Source organism: Saccopteryx leptura, chromosome 2 (assembly GCF_036850995.1).
Source record: "Saccopteryx leptura isolate mSacLep1 chromosome 2, mSacLep1_pri_phased_curated, whole genome shotgun sequence".
In the NCBI taxonomy this organism is placed as follows: Eukaryota; Metazoa; Chordata; class Mammalia; order Chiroptera; family Emballonuridae; genus Saccopteryx; species Saccopteryx leptura.
The window spans coordinates 40665103-40689030 of NC_089504.1; the positions used below are offsets into that span (position 1 = coordinate 40665103).

The 23928-nt window shown below is 40.6% G+C and overlaps 1 protein-coding gene across 2 annotated transcripts in view; it reads left to right on the forward strand.

Moving 5' to 3' along the window:
• RIGI (RNA sensor RIG-I) overlaps positions 1 to 19309 on the forward strand; it is a 71627-nt gene extending 52318 nt beyond the window's left edge. For both annotated transcript variants that reach the window (XM_066367844.1, XM_066367845.1), the window contains 8 exons: positions 1207 to 1364; positions 2720 to 2855; positions 4011 to 4159; positions 5383 to 5473; positions 8302 to 8472; positions 9663 to 9814; positions 16395 to 16541; positions 18646 to 19309. In XM_066367844.1, coding sequence (XP_066223941.1) covers positions 1207 to 1364; positions 2720 to 2855; positions 4011 to 4159; positions 5383 to 5473; positions 8302 to 8472; positions 9663 to 9814; positions 16395 to 16541; positions 18646 to 18942 — 1301 coding nt within the window. In that variant the 3' untranslated portion in view covers positions 18943 to 19309. The remainder of the gene's footprint in view (positions 1 to 1206; positions 1365 to 2719; positions 2856 to 4010; positions 4160 to 5382; positions 5474 to 8301; positions 8473 to 9662; positions 9815 to 16394; positions 16542 to 18645) is intronic.
• The last annotated feature ends 4619 nt before the right edge of the window (positions 19310 to 23928 follow it).

Consider the following 23928-nt stretch of genomic DNA (forward strand, 5'->3'; position numbering starts at 1 on the left):
GGGTGGGAGGTGGTATGGGCGTGTTTCAGGCAGCGGGAACAGCACGTGGAAGCAGGCAGGTGGAAAGAGTATGGGGACCCACATTAGTCCTGTAAAATGCAGGAAGATGGAGCGGCTGGAGATGCGGGTCAGAAGCAGGCGGGGCTGCATCCCAGAGGATCCAGGGTGGGAGTTTGCCCAGAGGAACCCAATACGGGCGCTGAAGCAGGGGGGAGAGCTGTAGTCTCTCATGTTCAGTTTGGAAAAGCCCCCTAACTGCTGAGTGAGGAAGGATTGGAGGGAATGCAGCAAGAAGCAGGGAGACCAGTTAGGAGGCCGTGATATTATCCGGGAACATTATGATGTGGTCTGACTCGGGGAGGTGGCAGAAGACTGGGGGGGACATGAATTTCTATCTTCAGATTCCCTCCACCTCTGATGTCCTGTCTCCTCCACCTTTTCAGCAGTCCAGATCCTGTCGACTGCTCGTGCTTAGCTTATTCTATTTATTTATTTATTTTCCCCTTTTTATTGAGCTTATTGGAGTGACACTGGTTTACGAGGTCACACAGGTTTCAGGTGCCCGATTCCACAGCACATCCTCTGTACACTGCACTGTGGGTTCACCACTGCAAGTCTCCTTCCGACACTATTGATCCTCCCTGTACTTTCCTCCACCTTCCTCCACCTCCGTATTTTTTAAATAGACTTTATTTTTTAAAGCAGTTTTAAGTTCATAGTAAAATTGAGCAGAATGTATGGAGGTTTCCTCTATACCTCCTGTCCCCAATTAGCTTATTTTCACGCCGACTCACGTTCAGTAAGTACTTGTTGATCCATTTAATTTACTGCTGGCTACCTTGTTCTTATTGGGGCTGGGAGAGAAACATGTCAACGCCATTTGTCTGGGTTGCCTTCTCTGTTCCTTTTATTTAAAAAGAGCATTTGAGTCCAGAAATGTGGCTTTTGCCTGTGAATTTGATTGTACTGAGAAGTCCTGGAGAACCGTTTCCAGAGTAACTCACAAACTGAGCTGCTTGAAACAAGGCTGTGTCTCCCTCGCCCTTTTATCCCCAGCACCCTCCCTGCGCGGAGCCCGGACTGCTGAACGCTGCGACTCTGAGAAGGGCTACTCGGTGTTCAGAGACTGAGCAAGAAAATTGGAAACAAAGGCAGGCTTTGAACCTTAAGTGACATATGGCGCAATGAAAACCTTTTTCTTTTCAGAAACTTTATCTCAAATTCGAAACAGGAATTTTGGAACACAGAAGTATGAACAGTGGATCATGGCAATTCAGAAACAGTGCGCGGTGTTAAAGCTGCCGGACAAAGATAAGGAGAGCAGGATTTGCAAAGCGCTGTTCTTGTACACTTCACACTTGCGGGTACGCTGCTTCCTTCGAAGGGCGTATTTGAGTCGTAGCACCTGCTGGAAGCTGTGCTGCGGCAGCTGAGGGGATATCAGCTTTTTATCCTGTCTACAGCAGCTCACTTAGGAATTTTCCAGAAGGTTCTTATGAAGCAAACTCCAAAAATTATCCCATTCATCATCTTCTTTGTCTGCTTTCTGAAACTTAACTCTAGAGGCAATAGGATGAAAATTGATCTCTCTAAAATCAGTAAAGTGAATAATAACAATAATAATAATAAAGAAACAAAAGGAGATTCTATGCTGCGGCTCCAAGCAGTCCCAGGATTGGAAAAAATTGGGTGATTATGACCATTATTGTGGATACAGGACTGGTGATAACCATCTTTAAAGAGAATGTGGCTGCTGTTGCCCTGCCCTGAAGCATGTTTTCTTTCTTTTTTTTTAAAGATTTTATTTACTGATTATACAGAGAGAGGGGAGGGGGAGAGCGAGAAGTATCAGCTCATAGTTACTTCACTTTAGTTCGTTGCTTGCTTGTTGCTTGTTGTATGTGCCTTAACCCAGCAAACCCAGGGTTTTGAACCAGCCACCTCAGCGTTCTAGGTCGGACCTTTCTCCACTGCACCACCACAGACTGAAACATGTTTTCTTACCTTTGATAAAGCCACATGCACACAAGGAAGATACAATTATTTTATTAAAAATATTTCTTTTTAAATTTATTGATTTTTAGTGAGAGAGGAAGGGAGGGAGAGAGGGAGAGGAACATTGATCTGTTCTTATGTGTCCCGATTGGGGCTTGAACTGGCAGCCTCTGTGCTTTGGGATGATGCTCCAACCAACTGAGCTATCCAGCCGGGGCACAATTGTTTTAAAGTACATTCAATCAGTAGGTATTTATAGAATTTTAATGAATTTAACTGAATATTTGGTGTAGGTGATCAGTGCCATCATTCTGAACCAGTGCAATTGCACTCAGTGATGGCTATAGATGTATAAAGAGAATAAAGTTGAATGTCTGGATTATGAGGCATAATATATGGAACTTGATGTGCTTTTGTTTTTTTGTTTGTTTTTTAATTTTCAACATGCATTTTTCTTGTAATTTTTCTTTCTCTTCCAAGGTAGAACTCTAAAATCCAAGGTAATCCTAATTAATTAATAATTCTAGTTAGTTGAGATTTTTTAAAACATCATTTGATTCCAAGATTTTATTAAGTACCATTAGGGACTGCTCATCTTAAAAAACTAAACTGAAAGAGATTTGAGAAAAGTTGAATTCCATTCAAGTTATAGCTAATTAAACTTAAGTACAGAAGATGTGTTAGACGCTAGAAATATACTGAACTCAGTTTTCATTTTGAACAGAAATATAATGATGCCCTCATTATCAATGAGCACGCACGGACAAAGGATGCTCTGGATTACATGAAGGACTTCTTCAGTAATGTCCGAACAGCAGAATTTGATGAGATTGAGCAAGATCTCACTCAGAGATTTGAAGGTGGGTGTTGTTCCAGAGGAGGAAGCCACAGAGCCTGGTGACTCGAGTGGTAGCATAATTGTATGGTATTATACTTAGTATATGGTGATGCTCAGAGCATTTTCCTGGGCATAAGACCTTATGGATGGCAGAACTATTAAACTTTGGTGAAATCTGGTACTTAGGGAAAGACTCTGTGGCTTATTTTCAATTTTTTTTTTTAAAGAAATTTTTTTAAATTAATTTATTTATTTATTCATTTTAGAGAGGAGAGGGAGAGACAGAGAGAGAGAAGGGGGGGAGGAGCTGGAAGCATCAACTCCCATATGTGCCTTGACCAGGCAAGCCCAGGGCCTCGAACCGGCGAACTCAGCATTTCCAGGTTGACGCTTTATCCACTGCACCACTACACGTCAGGCTTATTTTCAATTTTTAAGAATGAAAAATAGTAGAATTTGCAAAGGATACAGTCCATAGAAATAGTTAGTTGATAGTAACATATTTTGGTTTCATTTTTAGTAATATTTTAGTAATTTTATAAAGGTTTACAAAAAAGACAAAAATGTGTTTTAATGTTTTTAAAAATACTATAACTTATATATATACTTCTGTGTGAGAAAGAAAACCAAAATAACTCAAAATCCCACATCCCTCATATTAAGGAAAATAGAAGAAGATATTAAATGAAAAATAAGTTTTCCTTTTCCCTGTCCCTAATTTTTTTCCCAAAGGTAATTATTATTAATAATAATGGGGACCGTCTATATGTAACTCAGTGATATACTGCTCACATTGAACAGCCATCTCTCTGGGGGGAAAATATATGCATTTATTGGTGTATTTAATGAATGCATTAAACCTGTGGTTATCACATAAAATTCTGGTTAAATATTGAGAGGTTAACTGAACTATTAGCTGAAGGTCAGTATGTTCTAAATATGTAGAATTCATAAGTCATTTATGAAACATTCTCCTTGCCTGACCTGTGGTGGCACAGTGGATAGAGCGACCATCCACTTGGAATGCTGAGGTTGCCAGTTCGAAACCCTGGGCTTTCCCATCCCAGTCAAGGCACCTATGGGAAGCAACTACTATGAGCTGATGCTTCTCACTTCTCCCCCCTCTTTCTCTCTCTCTCTCTAAAATGAACAAAAAAAAAATTTTCTCCTTTTGCAGAAAAGTTGCAAGAACTAGAGAGTATTTCCATGGATCCCAATAACGAGAACCCTAAACTCAAAGACCTGTGCTTCATCTTGCAAGAGGAGTACCATGTAAACCCGGAAACAAGAACCATTCTCTTTGTGAAAACCAGAGCACTTGTAGATGTAAGCCTCCTCCTCCTTGTGGATAACAGATGGACTCAGTGGCATTTTATTGAAAAGATTGTTCTTTCTTTACTTTACTGTTGTAGTCACTCTATATACATTTATATTTTTGAATCAGCTCGTCCACATCTGTGAAAAAGTCTACTGGGATTTCTTTTGGGATTGCATTGAATGTATAAACAAAATTGGAGAGAAATAACATCTTAATAATATTGAGTCTTCCAATCCACTACCGTAATCTCTTCAATTATATAGGGCTTCTGTATTAGTTATCTATTGCTGATAACAAATTGCCCCCAAACTTAGTGACTAGAAACAACAAACAGCTGGTATCTTATAATATCTATGGGCCAGGAAGCCAGAAACAACTTAACTGAGTGTTTCTGGCTCAGGGTCTCTCATGAAGCTGCAGTCAAGCTGTTGACCATGGCTGCAGTCATCTCAAGTCTTGACTTGGGAGGATCGGCCTCCAGCCTCGGCTCCCAGCAGGTCCCAGAACATGCACTTCTAAGCTCATTCATGGAGGCCTCTCCATGAGCCTGTTCACAGCAACTGGCTTCCCCTAGAGTGAGTAAACCAAAGGAGATTGAGAAAGAATGCCCAGTAAGGAAGCACAATTATTGTATAACTTTAACTTGGAAGTGATATCTCATCATGTTTGTCATATTTTACTAATTGGAAGCAAGTCAATAAGTTCAGTTCACACTTGAGGAGAGGGGACACAGGATCTGTACCTTAAGGGCCACCTACCACATCTGTTTTGTTTTCTTTTTAATCAGTGTTTTGTTCTTTTCAGCAGACAGATTCTGCACATACTTTGTTAGACTTATACCTAAGTATTATTTTTTATAGCTATTGTAAATGGCACTTTAATTGTTGCTGGTATACAAAAACACAACTGATCTCTGTATATTGATCGTAGGTCCTAAAATCTTGCTAAACTCACTTTTTCGTTCTACATACCCATTATTCTGAACTTAGCTTTTATCACATAAAAAATATCTTAGAGATGAAACCATATCATGATAGATGACAAAGATCTACACCCTTATGGTTAATTATTACATAGAATTGATTCCAAGAAGCTTTTTATTTCAGGCTCATCAGTCTGAAAGCTGCCTGTATACTAATTAAAGTTTTTTCTTCTTGCATGTATTTCAATATTGAATTAATACAGATAGTATACAAATAGAGTCTAATTGATTGTTGCTTTTCATTTTTAGGCTTTAAAGAAATGGATTGAGGAAAATTCTACACTCAGTTTTCTAAAACCTGGCATATTGACTGGACGTGGCAAAACAGATCATAACATTGGTATTTATATATGGTGTACTGTATATGAGTATATATAATCTATTCAATTCTTTTAATGCTTGTGTCAGTGTTCAACTAAAGCAAAAGCAGTAAAAGATTATGCATATATACATATATATGTGTATTCACATGAATTTATTACAAGGCATTACACTGCTCACAAAAATTAGGGGATATTTCAAAATGACTATGAAGTGATAAAGCATTTGATTTTTCTTTTATTATTAAACAAGAATATCAGAAAAGCAAATGACCAAAGAAAGTTGTTCGATTATGCAAGTGAGATGCAAAACCAGCTTTTATTTCATTGGTGAAAATGCACTATACAAAAGGCTAAAAGTACTGGAGTATCTGTACGTTCCCTGATCTTAAAAGTGCATTTTGAAATATCCCCTAATTTTGCCTGACCAGGTAGTGGTGCAGTAGATAAAGTGTCGGACTGGAATGCGGAGGACCCAGGTTCGAAACCCTGAAGTTGCCAGCTTGAGCACAGGCTCATCTGGTTTAAGCAAGGCTCACCAGCTTGAGCCCAAGTTTGCTGGCTTGAGCAAGGGGTCACTTGGTCTACCGTAGCTCCCCGGTCAAGGCACATATGAGAAGCAATCAATGAACAACTAAGGTGCTACAAGGAGGAATTGATGCTTCTCATCTCTCTTTCTTCCTGTCTGTCCCTGTCTGTCCCTCTCTCTATCTCTCTCTGTCTCTGTCACACACACACAAAAAAGAAAGAAATATCCCCTAATTTTTGTGAGCAGTATAGCATCCACAGTTGTGCTGGCAAAGCAAGTCTGAAGTCTGCAGGTGGGTGGTCAGGAGCAGGCTGGAACTCCATAGGCATGAGCTCCTCTTTTAAAGGACTAACTTGATTAGGTCAGGCCTACCTAGAACTAAACTCCTGTTGATTAACTTAATGTCAACTGATTAGGAACTTTTTTTTTAATTAATTAGAGAGAGAGAAGGGGGAGAGGCGCAGGAAGCATCAATTCATTTGCATGTGCCTTGACCAGGCAAGCCCAGAGTTTCGAACGGCCACCTCAGCCCTCCAGGTCGATGCTTTATCCGCTGCGCCACTACGGGCCAGGCCTAGGAACTTTAATTACATCTGTCGATTCCATTCACAGAGCACCTAAATGAATAACTGGAGACTGCAGTGCAGCCTAGCCAGGTTGACATATCAAAAAGGTGTCACAAAGTCCACACGCCAAAAACTTGTAAACATTGCCTCCTCCCATATGTCCTGCAGACAAAACCAACCCAAGTTTTATTTTTCCATGTTGTTTGGGCATGTCACTCTCCTGCTCACCAGTAGATTAACTGGAAATAGGAATGTTCTGTTTCTATTTTATTATTCTTTAACTAGAGATAATTTTTGTGTGTATTAAATATTTTATAATTTAAAAAATAGTCTACGCAGGCAATCTGGAAATCTAGTGAGGGTGGTCAGAGGATGTGAGGCAGCCTCCACCATCATCCAGGAGCCCTGGTGGCCAGCCCTCACGTGACATTCTCACAGTGCTGCTCCCCATGGCTCAGTGACCAGCAGTGACAGGTCCTCACGGAGTTTCTCTTGTTCAGTGTGTTCATAGTAAGCAGTTCCCACCCTGTCAATCCCTAGTCATCCCTTGTCCTTCCCCCTTACACAGATTTTAAATTTCATACATCTAAAGAGCAAATTCAGATTTTGAAAATTTGGTTTACCAAATGACATCCCAACAACACATTATTCGGTTGAAATTCAAAGTTCTCTGCCATCTGACTCCAACAGAAGCCCAATTTGATTTTCCAGCTTCGTTACTTCTCTACGAATCAGCACTCAGAAAACATTTTTGTTTCCTCGTTTATTCAGCCATCCATTTATTTAGAACTCACTCTGTGCCCATCACGGTGCTGCTGCCAAGCAGCCTGCCCAGCCCTCCACACCCAGCTCCAGCTCTGCCCCACTTCACCTCGTCACGTGGAATGAGCTTCCTTCCTCCTCAGACTGTGAGCTCCTCGCAGATAAAAGTGCACCTTTGACCATTGTGTCCATATTGACAAACCGTAATGCTGAATAAGTGTTTGATGAACAAACAGATGGGGGAGGTCAGAAAATAAAGAAGTATGGTGTCTGTCTTGGGCATGTTCCTTGTTCAGTAGAAGATGATGGTGAAAAGATTTTGTTTTGACTTTCACAAAATACATCTCAAGATTTTGACTGCCAATATACTGGGGGAAAAAACCGGAATATTTATCAGTTCTATTAACTCTGAGGAGGTGATCACTGAAATTCTTTCTCCTCTCAGTATATCAGTGGCTGAAAACTGCACACTATCAGGGCCCTAGACTTAAAAATTCAAGGCCCAGTTCTGCTGTGAGCTAGACTGTGAGTTTACCATATTTCCAAAACCTCAAGGTCTTTACCTATAAAGAGGACTCATTACACTCACCGCATCAACCCAAGAGGGCTTTGTGAGGCTCCAGTAAGTAGATGAAAGTGTTTTGTCAGCTCTAAACTCCTATACATACACAGGCATTATGATTAATTAATATTTTTGCAAAAAAAAAAAAATAGTTTTGAGACAACATGACTAAAGCCACATAGCTAGTAAGTACCACAGCTGGGATTTGAACTCAGGCAGTCTTATGGCGGAGTCCAAGTTGTCACCACCCTAAATGTCCTCTCTAAAGCAATGGTAAGAATAAGCGCTACTGCCTGGGGTTGTTGAGAGATCATGAATATAAAGTATGTACCAAGTACCTGGCATATAATAAGCATTCCATAATTAATAGCTATTTTTTTCCAATGGTAAATTCTCTCTTTGGTGAGTTGTACATGCCTTCTGACACAGGAATGACCCTCCCAGCACAGAAGTGTGTACTAGATGCATTCAGAACCAGTGGAGACAGCAAGATTCTGATTGCCACCTCAGTTGCTGATGAAGGCGTTGACATTGCTCAGTGCAATCTGGTCATTCTGTATGAGTATGTGGGCAATGTCATCAAAATGATCCAAACCAGAGGTGAGAGAAGCTTTGATGCCATTACTAAGTACCTGCCAATGTGTCTAATTTGTGAGTGTGTCTGTCATTCCAGCCTTTCTTCTTTAGCCAGTCATACTTGTGCATGTGACTAATGGTGTCACTGCCCTAAAGGTGGCTTAGGACTGGGTGGCTCCAGTTTTGTCCACTGTTTTCATTCTTGTTCACAGCTGTATTCTTGACCAACACTGACTGACATATTTATGGGAGGATAGTTCTCACAAGCATTGAGGCTTTGGCCATGAACATATGGACCTTTCCTGGTTGTGCTTGTGGTGCTGCTGGGGCCCTGTTTCCCAGAAGAGACACTCCAAGGGGCTCTTCGGTCCCATATGAACTAGAGTGTCTCCTAACTAGTCTCTCTTCCTTTTTTCACTTTCTGTAACAAGAGCTGCCACATTACTTTTCCTGGAAAACAGCTCTGAGCGTGTCACTTCCCTGTGTAGAAGAAACTCCAGTGGTTCCCCAATTTTCTTAATGTTATAAATGTTCAGTATAGTACCCCCTTCTCTTTCCAACCTTGTTTCCTATTCTTTCCCTTTCCTCGTTATTCACTGCAGCCAGCCTGACTTCCTCATTTTCTCCTTGTTGAAGGAATTGCTCATGTACTGCTGCTGATGCTGTGTTACCTCTCGCTCTACCTCCAGGTCACCCGTCCCAAAGTCTAACCAGCTGCCAATCATTTTTCTTGAACATCTGGAACTCTTTATCTATCATTCAGCACTTCTCATTATCCGCCTACATTCTGGTGGGGAATGTAGCTTATTTCTCCACTTCCTAGAAGGCTCCTGAGGGAGGATCTGTTTATCATTCATCTTAGAGCCCTTACAGACTCACCCTGAGGATTCATGTCAGATTGTCTTTCTTAAAGTAGTGTTTCTGGTGACACGGCTGTCTGCTCACACTGCAGCGTGGCAGTGGTCAGGACTGGGTGGCCGATCACACCACAGCGAGGCAGCCAGTCAGCGGCGGGCCCCTGGTCGTCTGCATGTTTAATGAGCAGGTGCACACCTGCCTCTATGTCTGTGCTCTAACAGCTCAGCTTCCCTAGAAAGCAGGACTCTGTGAGCCAGGGTTGAATCTTAGGAATATCCTGTTCCCTTTGCTTACCTGTTCTTAGATTTATCAGAGCTTTAAGTCAGACACTGAGTGAAATATTTGTTTTCTGACAGGCAGAGGAAGAGCAAGAGGTAGCAAGTGCTTCCTTCTGACCAGTAATGCTGATGTAATTGAAAAAGAAAAAATCAACCTATATAAAGAAAAAATGATGAACGACTGCATTTTAAAGCTTCAGACATGGGATGAAGCAATATTTAAAGAAAAGGTAAGCCTTTTCATCTCTGCTCCTCTTTCAGAATCTGACTGTAAGTAACAAATAAGGAATGTGAGCATGGTTGGCACCTTGTATCACATGGCTGAGGGTTGCATTAGAATGATAAGTTTAAGTTTAAAATTTTGTCCCGCAGTGAACATCAAATTCCTTCTGTGTTTTTAAGTCTCAGTGAGATTAAAATATATTCTATAAATGCTAATACCTGAAGTTGTGTTTTTAGATCTAAAAGGGAAATTGAGCTAGAATTGCCCTTAGGTTGACAGTTTATCTTGAGGACAACACCCTAACTCTGCAAGACATCGCTGTTCTGGTCTTTCCTCAGAGCTCTTTCTGACATTGGGAGTCCTCGGAGGAAGGCCTATTGCTCTGACAGGTGTGGGAACACCAGATTGTAGGCATAGCTGAGGATGTATATCTTGGAGTGGCACACCTGTTCAGTTCAGCCTCTTGGTAGTAACCTCCATTTTATTGTAATTTCCTTTAAAACTCAGAAGCATGAAACCAGATTAAGGAAAATAAAGACATCCGTGCGCACGCACGCGCGCACACACACACACACATCTACCTTTTTTCCAGACTCTGCAGAGATTTTCATTACAGAATCTCTGGAAGCATTCAACACGGCAGAGCCAGAAGAGAACTTCAACATTAGACTCAGTGGCTCCAGTTCCAGTTCTGCCAATTTTAAGATGTGTGACTTCAGGTCATTACTCTGTCTTTCAAATCATCAGTTTCCTCATTTGTAAATTTGAGGAAATAATGGTATTAAACTCACAGGGTGGTTTTGGGTAAAATGAGATGTATGCATTGCTTAGCATGGTGCTTGGTATAAAATAAGTGCTCGAAAAATAAGAGTTGCTATTGGACATAGATGTGAGGCATGCTTAACTTCATGAAAATGAGCCTTACAATTCAGTAGACCAACTCCACAGTGTCCACAATTTTAAAAAGTCATAATCTTTATGCTCAAGTACTGAGAAAGAGTGACATAAAGCAAATTAACACTTATTTTAGGACAAAAATACAACTTTGCTCATTTTAATCTTTTTTTTTTTTTTACAGAGACAGAGAGAGAGATAGGGACAGACAGACAGGAATGGAGAGATGAGAAGCATCAATCATTAGTTTTTTGTTGCGCATTGTGACACCTTAGTTGTTCATTGATGGCTTTTTCATATGTGCCTTGACCGTGGGCCTTCAGCAGACCAAGTAACCCCTTGCTCGAGCCAGCGACCTTGGGCTCAAGCTGGTGAGCTTTGCTCAAACCAGATGAGCCCGCACTCAAGCTGGTGACCTCGGGGTCTCGAACCTGGGTCCTCAGCATCCCAGTTCGATGCTCTATCCACTGCACCACTGCCTGGTCAGGCCAACTTTACTTATTTTAAAAAATATTTCTTCCTACAGTTTGGAAACTAAGATTATTTTTTCAATATTTTATTTATTGATTTTAAAGAGAGGAGAGAGAGAAAAAGGGGCAGGAGCAGGAAGCATCAACTCATAGTAGTTCCTTCTGGTATGTGCCTTGACCAGACAAGCCTGGGGTTTCGAATAGGAGACCTCAGCATTCCAGGTTGATGCTTTATCCACTGCGCCACCACAGGTCAGGCTAGAGACCAAGATATTTTAAAACACTTCTTCCATATTTTCAGTGAGAAGAATTGCAGAGAAATTCTTTAGTTCCTCTTAATTTTTCTCCTTAATTTTACTGAGGGATAGGGGTTTTTCACTGAGCCACCTATATAGGACATAGGGATGGTGCCAATAAAAACCATACAGCCGTATTAGCATTAATACCCAAAGACTAATTTTTATCCCCTCCATGGGGTGACTGACTACTTATTAGACTCATGTGTGGCAGAAGCAATAGAGTAAAAGTCTATTGAAGATGGAGGCTGGACCAGGCATAGATATTCTTTTGTAGTCAGCACACTAGGTCAAGGAGTGGAGTGAAGAGAAAACGGATGATGTATTGATATCTGTTACACCAAGCTATAGAAGAGCATTTGGGATTTCCCTAAACCCCATAGATAGAACATGGGCAGGGATGGTCAAGAGTGAGAGGGAACCCAGACAAGTGTAGCTGGGAGCTTGCAGTCTTGGCATTATCCCTGTCCTATCGAAGATGACCAGCTGCTCTGTAGAAAGAGGAAAGCTTTGCTTGCAAAGGGTTAGTAGAAGTATAATAACATAGGGACAACTTTATATTCTTAAAACTGAAAGGAATTATGTTTCTTGCAGTGAGAACCCTTTCTATGTTGCTTTGATAAGGGTTTGGGTGTTGGATCTGAGTACCCTGGTCCCTGAATACTGGCTTTCATGGGAGGAAGAAATTGCAGAAGAGAGGGTAACAGTTTGGTGCTCTCTGAGGCAGTCACCAGGTAGATGGAGAGGGAGACTACGCTTTCTTCCCCAGCCCCACAGCTGCATTGTCCATTGTCTGCATGTGGCCGGCCTTCCTTAGAGTGCTGTGGTCCCCGGGAGTCTCTGGTTCCTGCAGCCATTTTAACATGTAGATTCTAGTCCAGAGGTATCCAAGGACTGATTTTCATGAGGGATGCTTCAGGATTTGGGAGTATTTCTTTCTGGGGAAATGAGGAATAAAGAATATTTTTATGGTTCTAGCTTGAAATCAAAATGAGGAATCCCACTTTTCATTCTCATGGAGTAGAGAATAATATTTGGAGTGAAAAAAAGTTCATTTTGATAAAAGAACTTCCAGAGTGATATGTGCTCATGACTGCACACAATCGGGGTCCCATAGTTTTGCTTTTTTCCACTTTAATGTGCGGAATTAGGCTGTTTCTTAACCACAGGTAGAGGGGAGAGGCAGTGTGCTATAGATTTAACGTGTGACGCTGGTAGAGTCTCTTTACGCAGTTACTGAGTTAGTTTTAAGTATAGCAATAATAGTTTTAATTTACTGGGATTCATTGCCTATAGCAACATTTAAAATATTTGGGATTCATCATATTTGAGTGAAGTTTAGTATTTTTTTTTCAGAGACAGAGAGATAGTCAGAGAGAGGGATAGTAGGGACAGACAGACAGGAACGGAGAGAGATGAGAAGCGTCAATTGTCAGTTTTTCGTTGCAACACCTTAGTTGTTCATTGATTGCTTTCTCATATGTGCCTTGACCACGGGCCTTCAGCAGACCGAGTAACCCCTTGCTCAAACCAGCGACCTTGGGTCCAAGCTGGTGAGCTTTGCTCAAAGCAGATGAGCCCGTGCTCAAGCTGGCAACCTCGGGGTCTGAAACCTGGGTCCTCTGCATCCCAGTCTGATGCTCTATCCACTGTGCTACCACCTGATCGGGCTGAATCTTAGTATATAATGAATATCATTAGATATAAGGGAACTTTTAGAAATTGGATGCCCAAATGGCAGATTTATATTTTTACCCTCTTTTTGTTTTCTTTTTTTTAGGGGAGGGGATAGACAGGTACATACAGACAGGAAGGGAGAGAGATGAGAAGTGTGAACTCATAGTTGTGGTGCCTTAATTGTTCATTGATTGCTTTCTCATCTATGCCTTGACTGGCGGCTCCAGCTGAGCCAGTGATCCCTTGCTCAATCCGGCGACCCTGCACTCAAGCTGGTAAGCCCGTGCTCAAGCCAGATGAGCCCACATTCAAGCTGGTGACCTTGGGGTTTCAAATCTGGGTCCTCAGTGTCCCAGGTTGATGCTCTATCCACTGCGTCACTACCTGGTCAGGCTATGATGTTTTGAGATTTCTTCTTTTATCATTTCATTCTGTTTAGAGAATTTCCACTTGTCATTGTTTTGTCATTCATTGGTGAACAAATTCTCTTAGTTTCCCTCATATCAGATTGTTTTGATTTCCTTTTTATTTTTGAAGGATATATTGCTGGGTATAAGAGTTTAGGTTGACAGTTTTTTCTTTCAGTGTTTGAAAAATATCATCTCACTTCTTTCTGGCCTTTATGGTCTTGGATGAGAAATCTGCTGTCATTCAGACTGCTTTTTCTTCCATAAGTAAGGTGTCTTGCTTTTCTGGCCACTTAAAAAAAATTTTCCCCTATGTTTTTAGTCTTCAGAAGTTCAATTTTAATTTGTCTTGGTGTAGATTTCTCTGGATTTATCCTGTTTGGTATTTATTCAGCTTTTTTAGTCTGAAAGTTTATATTATATTATGTTTAATTTGGGAAGTATTCAGCCATTATTTCTTCAGTACGTTTTAAGCTCTGCTTTCTTCTCTCCTTTCAGGACTCCAGTAACATGAATGTTAGCCTTTTTTTTTTTTTTTTTGTATTTTTTCTGAAGTTGGAAACGGGGATGCAGTCAGACAGACTCCCGCATGCGCCCGACTGGGATCCACCCGGCATGCCCACCAGGGGGCGATGCTCTGCCCATCTGGGGCGTCGCTCTGCCGCAATCAGAGCCATTCTAGCGCCTGAGGCAGAGGCCACAGAGCCATCCTCAGCGCCTGGGCCATCTTTGCTCCAATGGATCCTTGGCTGCGGGAGGGGAAGAGAGAGACAGAGAGGAAGAAATGGGGGAGGGGTGGAGAAGCGGATGGGCGCTTCTCCTATGTGCCCTGGCTGGGAATCGAACCCGGGACTCCTGCACGCCAGGCCGATGCTCTACCACTGAGCCAACCGGCCAGGGCCAATGTTAGCCTTTTTTTTTATAGTCCTAAAGATCTCTAAGGCTATGTTCATTTTTTTCACTCTATATACTTGTTTCGATTGGATAATTTCTATTATTTTGTGTTCCAGGTAACTGATTATTTTGTCCCCATTTTGATGTAAAACCCATTGCTGAGCCTTTTTGTTGTTGTTGTTGTTGTTATAACATTATTCAATTCTAAAATTTTCATTTGGTTCTTTACAACTTCCATTTTTTGCCTGCTTCAGCAGCACATACATTAAAACTTGCATTTATTTGTTGAGCCTTTATAGTTGTTTATCTTTCAAAAGTGTTTATGAATACTCACTGAAACATTTTTATCATAACTGTTTTAAAATCTTTCTCTGATAATTATAACATTTCTGACTTTTTATAGGTGGCATCCATTGATTTTTTTTTTTTTTTCATTCAGTTTAGATCTTTCTGGGTTTCGGTACAAAGAGTGATTTTTTTTTTGAAACCTGGATATTTTCACATTATATTGTGAGACTTAGGATCTATTTTTACCTTTATCTTGGCTGACTTTTCTGATACCATTCTGGCAGAGAAGTGGGGAGATATTGCCTCATCACTGCCAGGTGGAGGTAGAAGTCTAGGTTTCCCACCCACCTTCTGTTGATACCAACTAAGGGGAGGCTGCTTGTTACTGCTGGAGGAAAGTGGAGTTCTGGCTCTTCACCTGGGTCTCTACTGACACCATAAGCAAGGGGCCCTAGGATTAAGCAGGGATGAAAGTCCTGGCTTCCTACTTGGCCTTCTCTGACAGCACCAGATAGGAGTGTTAGGGCACTTAGTTAGAGTCTTGCAAAGTGGAAATCAAGGTTCCCCAGTCAGTCTTTGCTGATATGGGTGGAGGTTGTGTCACAGTTTTCATTTTGTTTTTTTATTTTAAGTAAACCTGAGCTTATACTTAGCCAAGGCCTAAATTTTGAAATAGAAAGAGAGGAAGGAAGAAAGAGAGAAACAGACATTGATTTGTTATTCCACTTATATATGCATTCATTGGTTGATTTTTTTTTAAGTGAGAAAGAGACACAGACAGACAGGGGCAGACAGAGAAGAAGAGAGAGAGATGAGGAGCATCAATTTGTTGTGGCACTTTAGTTCATTGATTGCTTTCTCCTATATGCCTTGACCGGGAGGCTCCAGCTGAGCCAGTGACCCCTTGCCCAAGCCAATGACCATATGTTCATGTCTATGATCCCACACTCAAGCCAGCGACCCCCGTGCTCAAGCTGGTGAGCCTATGCTCAAGTGATGACCTCAGGGTTTCAAACCTGGATCCTCATCATCCCAGGTTGATGCTCTATCCACTGCGCCACTACCTAGTCAGACTCATTGGTTTGTTCTTGTATGTGCCCTGACTGGGCACTGAGTCCATAGCTTTGGCATATTGAGACTCTGACCAGCTGAGCTAACCAACCTGGGCTACATACATTTAATTATACTGTAATTTGACAGTACTCTCTGTGGTTGGAAGAGGATAGAGAAAATAATATTTTAGATAGTGGGGGCTTTTCTACTTGCTGTTGCATTCAATGAGTTTGTGTCCTGGAAGTGGGTGTAATTATATCTGAAACAGTCAGTACATATTATATGTCTATTTGTGAAGGACATTTTAGGTTTTTTCAGCTACTGAAATAGAAAGCATGATTTACACGACTATTTTATGGACATCTTTAGTGCTTTTATGGGCAACTTTGATGAGGATATTAGAAGACTAATTGGACGTCATAATTAATAAACATTGACTAACAAAGAGTTAAAGCCAATAAATTGTCTATGGGATTTTTACAAAGCTGCCAGGTATACGTGACATGTTCATGAAAGTGTATATGAATGCAGAATGAATGATATATATTTATATATATCTTAGTTATACTTAAATTATATTTCTGAAGTGTTTTTCTTTTTCCATGTAGATTCACCAGATACAGATTCATGAAAAATTAATCAGGGATCATCAAGGAAAAGCAGCAGGACCTGTACTTGATAAGAAAATTAAAAAACTGCTCTGCAGGAAGTGCAAAACCTTTGCCTGTTATACAGCTGACATAAGAGTGATGGAGGTAAGCAGCCTTTCCACAAAGAGCAGTAGGTCATCTTTTATCACTAAGTAGAGATCATCTGTTGGTGAGATATTTGTAATAAGATCACTATTATTTCCTTAAAACTTTATTATGTCATGGCCCACGTATTTTACAAAAGCTAAAAAGTTAAAAAGAAACCCTTAATTTCAACAATAAAGAAATCATTTTAAAAATTGCTGCACAGCCACTTAGTTAACTATTACGCAACCATTAAAAATAATGGTTATGCTAAATGCAATGTGGTTTCTTGGATTAGATCTTAGAACAGATAAGAGTTATTACCAGGAAAAGAGGTAAAATCTGTAGTTCGGTTAATAGTAATGTGCTGATATGACTTCTTAGTTTGAACAAATGTGCTATTGTATGTAAGATGTTAGCGTTCAGGAGGGGTGGGGGAAGGGTTCATATGGATTCTTTGGACTACATTTGTAACAAATCTGTAAATCTAAAATTATTCCAAGATAAGGTTCATTAAACAAAACAACTATGAAGTTTATCTAGTATAATGAAAAACTCCTTACAAACTAATGGTAAAGTGGAAAAAATAACCAGGATACAAAATTATAAATCTGCTCTGATTGCGGCTGTGTGAGTAATAGCAGCAATATCACTGTCGCTGTCAACAACAAAAAAGACTACAGGAGACATACTAACATGCATTAATAGTTTGAAGTGAGATTCCATGATTTTTTTCTCTCTTAGTACTATTTTATGTTTTCTAAACTTTCTTTTTGGGATATGGGTCACTTTTATAAACAAAGTATTTCCTTATTTTTAAAACACAGTATCTGCAGGTTAGCCATACATATATATATATTTACATATATGCTTAACTTTTAAGAATAGAAAAATCTCCAGGGGTAGAAATTGGACATAACTCAACAGCTGCCGTTGGAGGTTTGGGTGGACCTTGGGCTGGTTCAGATGATGAGTGATTACTTGAGAGTTCTGTTTGGTCTTCACAAAGCTGAAGTCTCTCATCAGTCCAGCTGTTTGAGCAGGAAGCATATTAGGGAGATACTGGCAAATTCCCAGACTTTTCCGAGTCTTCTTTAGCTATAAAAGATCCTTTCAGCTGGGTGATTTTTCTGTTGAAAGGGCCCTTTTATGGTAAGTTTTCCTCAGGGACTGCTATGTTGGATCTGCGTTTGTTCTGTGTGGTGTGGCTTTTCTCAGGTTTGCTCTAAAGATGGCTGCAGGCAGGGCCTGTGGGCACAGTCCCTGACCCTGTTCAGATCCATATTTATATTTTGTTGTTTTTCCTTGTATTTTTGGATTATGCCTGCCAGGCCACTGGTAAACTCAGCCTTCACAGATCTGCAACAAATACCCCTTTTGTTTCTGAATTAGTAAGAATATCTACTTTAAGAAGTTAAATTGCCTGGAAACTTCTTAGTCCTCCTCTTCATGAGATGTGCCTAACAACTCACTTGCCCCTTTACCCCAGCTGTCACTTCTGCCCTTGGAACTGGGAGTCAGGCTGCATGGATTCTGTATTGGCCTTCAGGTGACTCATATTGCCTTCTTTCCTCATCTGTTAAATAGGGTCCCACCTGATCTTCTTCTCAGATTATTGTGGAGTTTTTGTTTTGTTTTGGGTTTTTTTGTGACAGACACAGAGAGAGGGACAAAGACAGACAGGCAGAAAGGGAGAGAGATGAGAAGCATGAATTTTTTGTTGCAGCTCCTTAGTTGTTCATTGATTGCTTTCTCATATGTGCCTTGACCAGGGGGCTACAGCAGAGCGAGTGACCCCTTGCTCAAGCCATTGACCTTGGGCTCAATCCAGAAACCTTGGGCTTCAAGCCAGCGACCTTGGGCTTATGTCAGTGACCATGGGGTCATGTCTATGATCCCACACTCAAGTCAGCAACCCGCACTCAAGCTGGTGAGCCCGTGCTCAGGTTGGATGAGTCCGCACTCAAGCCGGCGACTTCAGGGTTTCGAAGTTGGGTCCTCTGCGTCCCAGTCCAACACTCTATCCATTGTGCCACTGCCTGGTTAGGCTGTTTTGTTTTATTAAATCACAATTGTGAACTGGTTCTAACATTCTGCTTTGTATGTTCGGTCCCTTCATCTATAGGAATGCCATTACACTGTGGTTGGAGATGCTTTTGAGAAGTGCTTTGTGAAAAAGTTACATCCCAAACCAAAGGACGTGGGGATTTTTCAAAAGAAAGCAAAGATTTTCTGTGCCAGACAGGACTGCCTCCACGACTGGGGAATCCATGTGAAGTATAAGACATTTGAGATTCCAATTATAAAAATTGAAAGTTTTGTGGTGGAGGATATTGCCACTGGAGCTCAGAGACTATATGCAAAATGGAGGGACTTTCCTTTTGAGAAGATACCATTTGATCCTGAAGAAATGTCTCAATGACCTCAGGACGCCAGTCTTCAGCTACAGGGAATGGGTAATGTTGAGGAAAGGAGAAATTGTCCCCAGTGGGTAAATCATGACTTGCTTGTACCAATATGGTGGTATTTACGTAAGGCTTGTACTGGACTGAAATGTTTATCACTTAATTCATGTTCTGGTCATTGTTTTCAGCAGTTTGTACTATATCATATATGTAAAGCACACATGAGCAAATCAGAACACTGAATGCTTCGCAGGTTAATAGAGTGCTAAGTACTGGGAAAAATTTAACAGCCTCAACTTCTCTTTCTGTTCTTCCCTTTGGAACCAACTGCCAGTGTATCCTTAGTAGCCACTCAGTACACATTAAAATGAATGAATGAATGAATGAATGGAATGTTCATTTCATACTTCCCTTTCTTTCCTTAACCTAATATAAGCCAGCTTTCGCCTTTAACAAGCTACTGAAATTGTTTTTGTCAGGGTCACCAGTGACTCTGGTTGCTAAATCCATTGGGCTTTTCTTAGTTCTTCTCTCTGAGCTCTTTGCTGCTTTGGGCCCTGTGGAGTACTCTTTTCTCAGAGCACTTTCTTTTATTTCTTTTTTTTAGCAAGAGAGGGAAGAGGAGAGGGACAGAAAGGGGCGGACAGGAAGGGAGAGAGATAAGAACCATCAACTCATAGTTGTGGCACTTTAGTTGTTCATTGATTTCTTTCTCATATGTGCCTTGACAAGGGACTGGGTGGGGTCTCCAGTGACCCTTTGCTCAAGCTAGCGACCTTTGGGCTCAAGCCAGCAACCTTTGGGCTCAAGCCAGCAACCTTGGGCTTCAAGCCAGCTAGCTACCTTTGGCCTCAAGCCAGCAATCATGGGGTATTGCCTATGACCCCATGCTCAAGCCGGTAAACTTGTGCTCGAGCTGGTAAGCCCACACTCAAACCTGTGATTTAGGGTTTAGAACATTCCAGGTTGGTGCTCTACCCACTACACCACCACTTGGTCAAGCTCAGAACTCTTTATTGGCTTCAATCTCTATCCTAGTCTTTTCTATTATTTCCTCTTTGCCAATCCCTTAAATGTTGATAATTCTAAAGATTCAACATATATACATGTATATGGATGTAATGGTTACATATACTTATATTCTCTAGGTAGCAATGTGTGGTATGTAATCTTAAAATTCTATAGTGCACAACTTCTAGTAATGGGGCATGTAAATTATACAGTACTTCTTGAGAAGTTGACTTATATTTTTTGTTTATTGTACATTTTGCCTTGTTGTTTCATAACCTATACTGTTGTTCCCTTTGAATGGTCATTTCAAGCCATTTCCCAATAATAGGTGTTCTGTTGTTTCTATCCAGATTGAGGTATTTTGTGTTAAATATAAGGTAGGCTTTATAGTAATTTGAGCATCTTCCTAAAACAGATCCAGATCAATGTTTTATAATTCATGTTGGTGGTCCAAAAGTCATCTAATTAACATAACAAGAGATATCTTTGTCTCTCTCATCACCTAGGACAACCTAAGGGTCTTAGGAACTCTGTACCAGAAATGGGGGGTGGGGTGGGGAGATGAAGGCCAAATATATATTATTACAAATCGCAATCTCACAAGTATCTCTTTTAATATGGAATTGCCTTTATTGAATGCTTCTGTTCAAGAATCCCAATAGGAGCCTGACCAGGTGGTAGAACAGTGAATAGAGCATCGACCTGGGACACTGAGGACCTAGGTTTGAAAGCTGAGTTTGCTGGCTTGAGCATGGGCTCACCAGCTTGAGCACAGGGTTACCAGCTTGAGCGTGGGATCATAGACATGACCCCATGGTCACTGGCTTGAGCCCAAAGGTCACTGGCTTGAAGCCCAAGGTTGCTGGCTTGAGACCAAAGGTCACTGACTTGAAGCCCAAGGTTGCTGGCCTGAGCCCAAAGGTCACTAGCTTGAGCAAGGAGTCACTAGAGCCTCTACCCACCCCCGCCTCAAGGCACATATGAGAAATCAATCAATGAACAACTAAGGTGCCACAACTATGAGATGATGCTTATCTCTCGCCTTCCTGTCTGTCCCTGTCTGTCTCTTTCTCACTAAAAAAAACAAAAAAAACAAAAAAAAAAACCCCTCCAATAAGCTACATAGAACATCACCTGGAAATCTATTTGAGAAAAGTTCTTTCAAGGTTCTAAATGGTTCAGTTTAGATGAAGGTGAATAGTCTCTCTCCTCCTTAGCCAACAGAAGCCAAACTTTTCTCGTTTGATTATAGCATGGAGTCAAGCACAGAGCCTGGGACAGAGAAGGTGCTTGATTAATATTCATTGAGTGAAAGAAAGAGGTAAGTAGGTTTTTAAGAAATGAAAACTCTTAACCAGTGATGGGATTCAGCTGGTTTGCATCAGTTCAGCAGAACTGATAACCTAATTTTTTGTTGAGTTCAGTGAACCAGTTGTTAAAATGGCATTTCTTTTTTTAAAATTTTTGTATTAATTGTTATCTATTGTGTTAACATGAATTCAAGTGTCCCACTCAATACAACCCCTGCACCCCCACCTCCTTGACTCCCATAGCCCCCTCTCCCCCCTGGGGTTTGCCATCCTGTTATCTGTATCTATGTGTTAGTATATATTTATTTAATTTCACTAATCCTTTCACCTTCTCTGGTCCCATCCCCTCATCCCCCTTCCCTCTGACAGCTGTCCCTCTGCTCCCTGCAACCCTGCTTCTGCCTCTATTCCGTTCCTCAGTTCACTTTGTTCATTATATTCCACATATAAGTGAGACCATATGATATTTGTCTTTCTCTGCCTGGTTTATTTCACTTAGCATAATAATCTCCAAGTCCATCCTTGCCATCACAAAAGGTAAGATTTCCTTCTTTTTCAAAGCCGTGTAGTATTCCATTGTGTATATGTACCACAGCTTTTTAATCTACTTGTCCACTGACAGACACTTGAGCCGTTTCCAGATCTTGGATATTGTAAACAATGCTGCAATAAACGTGGGAATGCATATCTTTTTTTGAATCAGTGATTTGGTGTTCTTTGGATATATTCCTAACTGTGGGATAGTTGGGTCAAAAGGCAGTTCCATTTTTAATTTTTTGAGGAAACTCCATACACTGGCTGCACAAGTCTGCATTCCCCCCAGCAGTGCAAGAGGGATCCCTTTTCTCCACACCCTCACCACCACTTGTGTGTTGATTTGTTAATGAGCACCATTCTGAAAGGTGTGAAGTGGTAGCTGATTGTGGTTTTAATTTGCATTTCTTTGATGATTAATGACATTGAACATTTTTTCATACGCCTATTGGCTATCTGTATGTTCTCTTTGGAGAAGTGTCTATTCAGTTCTTTTGCCCATTTTTTAATTGGATGGTTTACCTTCCTGGTGTTGAGTTTTACAAGTTCTTTATAAATTTTGGTTATTAACCCCATATCAGACATATTGGCAAATATGTTATCCCATTGTGTGGGTGTCTTTTAATTTTGTTCATGGTGTCTTTTGCTGTGCAAAAGCTTTTTAGTTTGATACAGTCCCATTTGTTTATTTTGTCCTTTATTTCAGTTGCCCATGAAGATAAATCAGCAAAAATATTGCTGTGAGAGATATTGGAGTGTTTACTGTCTATGTTTTCTTCTAAGATGTTTATAGTTTCATGACTTACATTTAAGTCTTTTATCCATATTGAGTTTATTTTTGTGAATGGTGTAAGTTGGTGGTCTAGTTTCATTTTTTTTGCATGTACCTGTCCAATTTTCCCAACACCATTTATTAAAGAGACTGTCTTTACTCCACTGTATGCTCTTACCTCTTTTGTCAAATATCAATTGACCATAAAGGTGTGGGTTTATTTCTGGGTTCTCTGTTCTGTTCCATTGATCTGTATGCCTGGTCTTATGCCAGTATCAAGCTGTTTTGATAGTATAACTTGATATCAGGAAATGTGATACCTCCCACTTTATTCTTCATTTTCAAGATTGCTGAGGCTATTTGTGTTCTTTTTTGGTTCCATATAAATTTTTGGAATATTTGTTCTATATCTTTCAAGTATGTTATTGGCATTTTAATAGGAATTGCATTGAATCTATAGGAATTGCTTTGTGTAATATAGACAGTTTAATGATGTTTATTCTTCCTATCCATGGACATGGTATATGCTTCCACTTGTTTGTATCTTCCTTGATTTCTTTTTTCAATGTCTTACAATTTTCTGAATACAAGTCTTTTATCTCCTTGGTTAAATTTACTCCTAGGTACTTTATTTTTTTTGTTGCAATAGTGAAGTGGATTGTTTCCTTCATTTCTCTTTCAGACTGTTTATTGTTGGTATATAAATATGCCACTGATTTCTGAATATTAATTTTATATTCTGCCACCTTGCCAAATTCATTTATCAGGTCTAGTAGTTTTGTTTTGTTTTTTACAGAGAGAGAGCGAGAGTCAGAGAGAGGGATAGACGGGACAGACAGGAACGCAGAAAGATGAGAAACATCAATCATCAGTTTTTTGTTGTGGCACGTTAGTTGTTCATTGATTGCTTTCTCATATGTGCCTTGACTGTGGGGCTACAGCAGACTGGAGTAACCCCTTACTCAAGCCAGCAACCTTGGGTCCAAGCTGGTGAGCTTTGCTCAAACCAGATGAGCCCATGCTCAAGCTGGTGACCTTGGGGTCTTGAACTTGGGTCCTCCGCATCCCAGTTTGATGTTCTATCCACTGCACCACCACCTGGTCAGGCTCTAGTAGTTTTTTGACTGAGACTTTAGGGTTTTCTATATACAATATCATATCATCTGCAAATAATGATAGTTTTACTCTTCTTTTCCAATTTGTATGCCTTTTATTTCTTCTTCTTGTCGGATTGCTGTGGCTAGGACTTCCAGAACTATATTGAATAAGAACGGTGAAAGGGGGCACCCCTGCCTTGTTCCTGATCTTAAGGGGATTGCTTTTCATTTTTGTCCATTGAGTATGATGTTGGCTGTGGGTCTGTCATAGATGGCCTT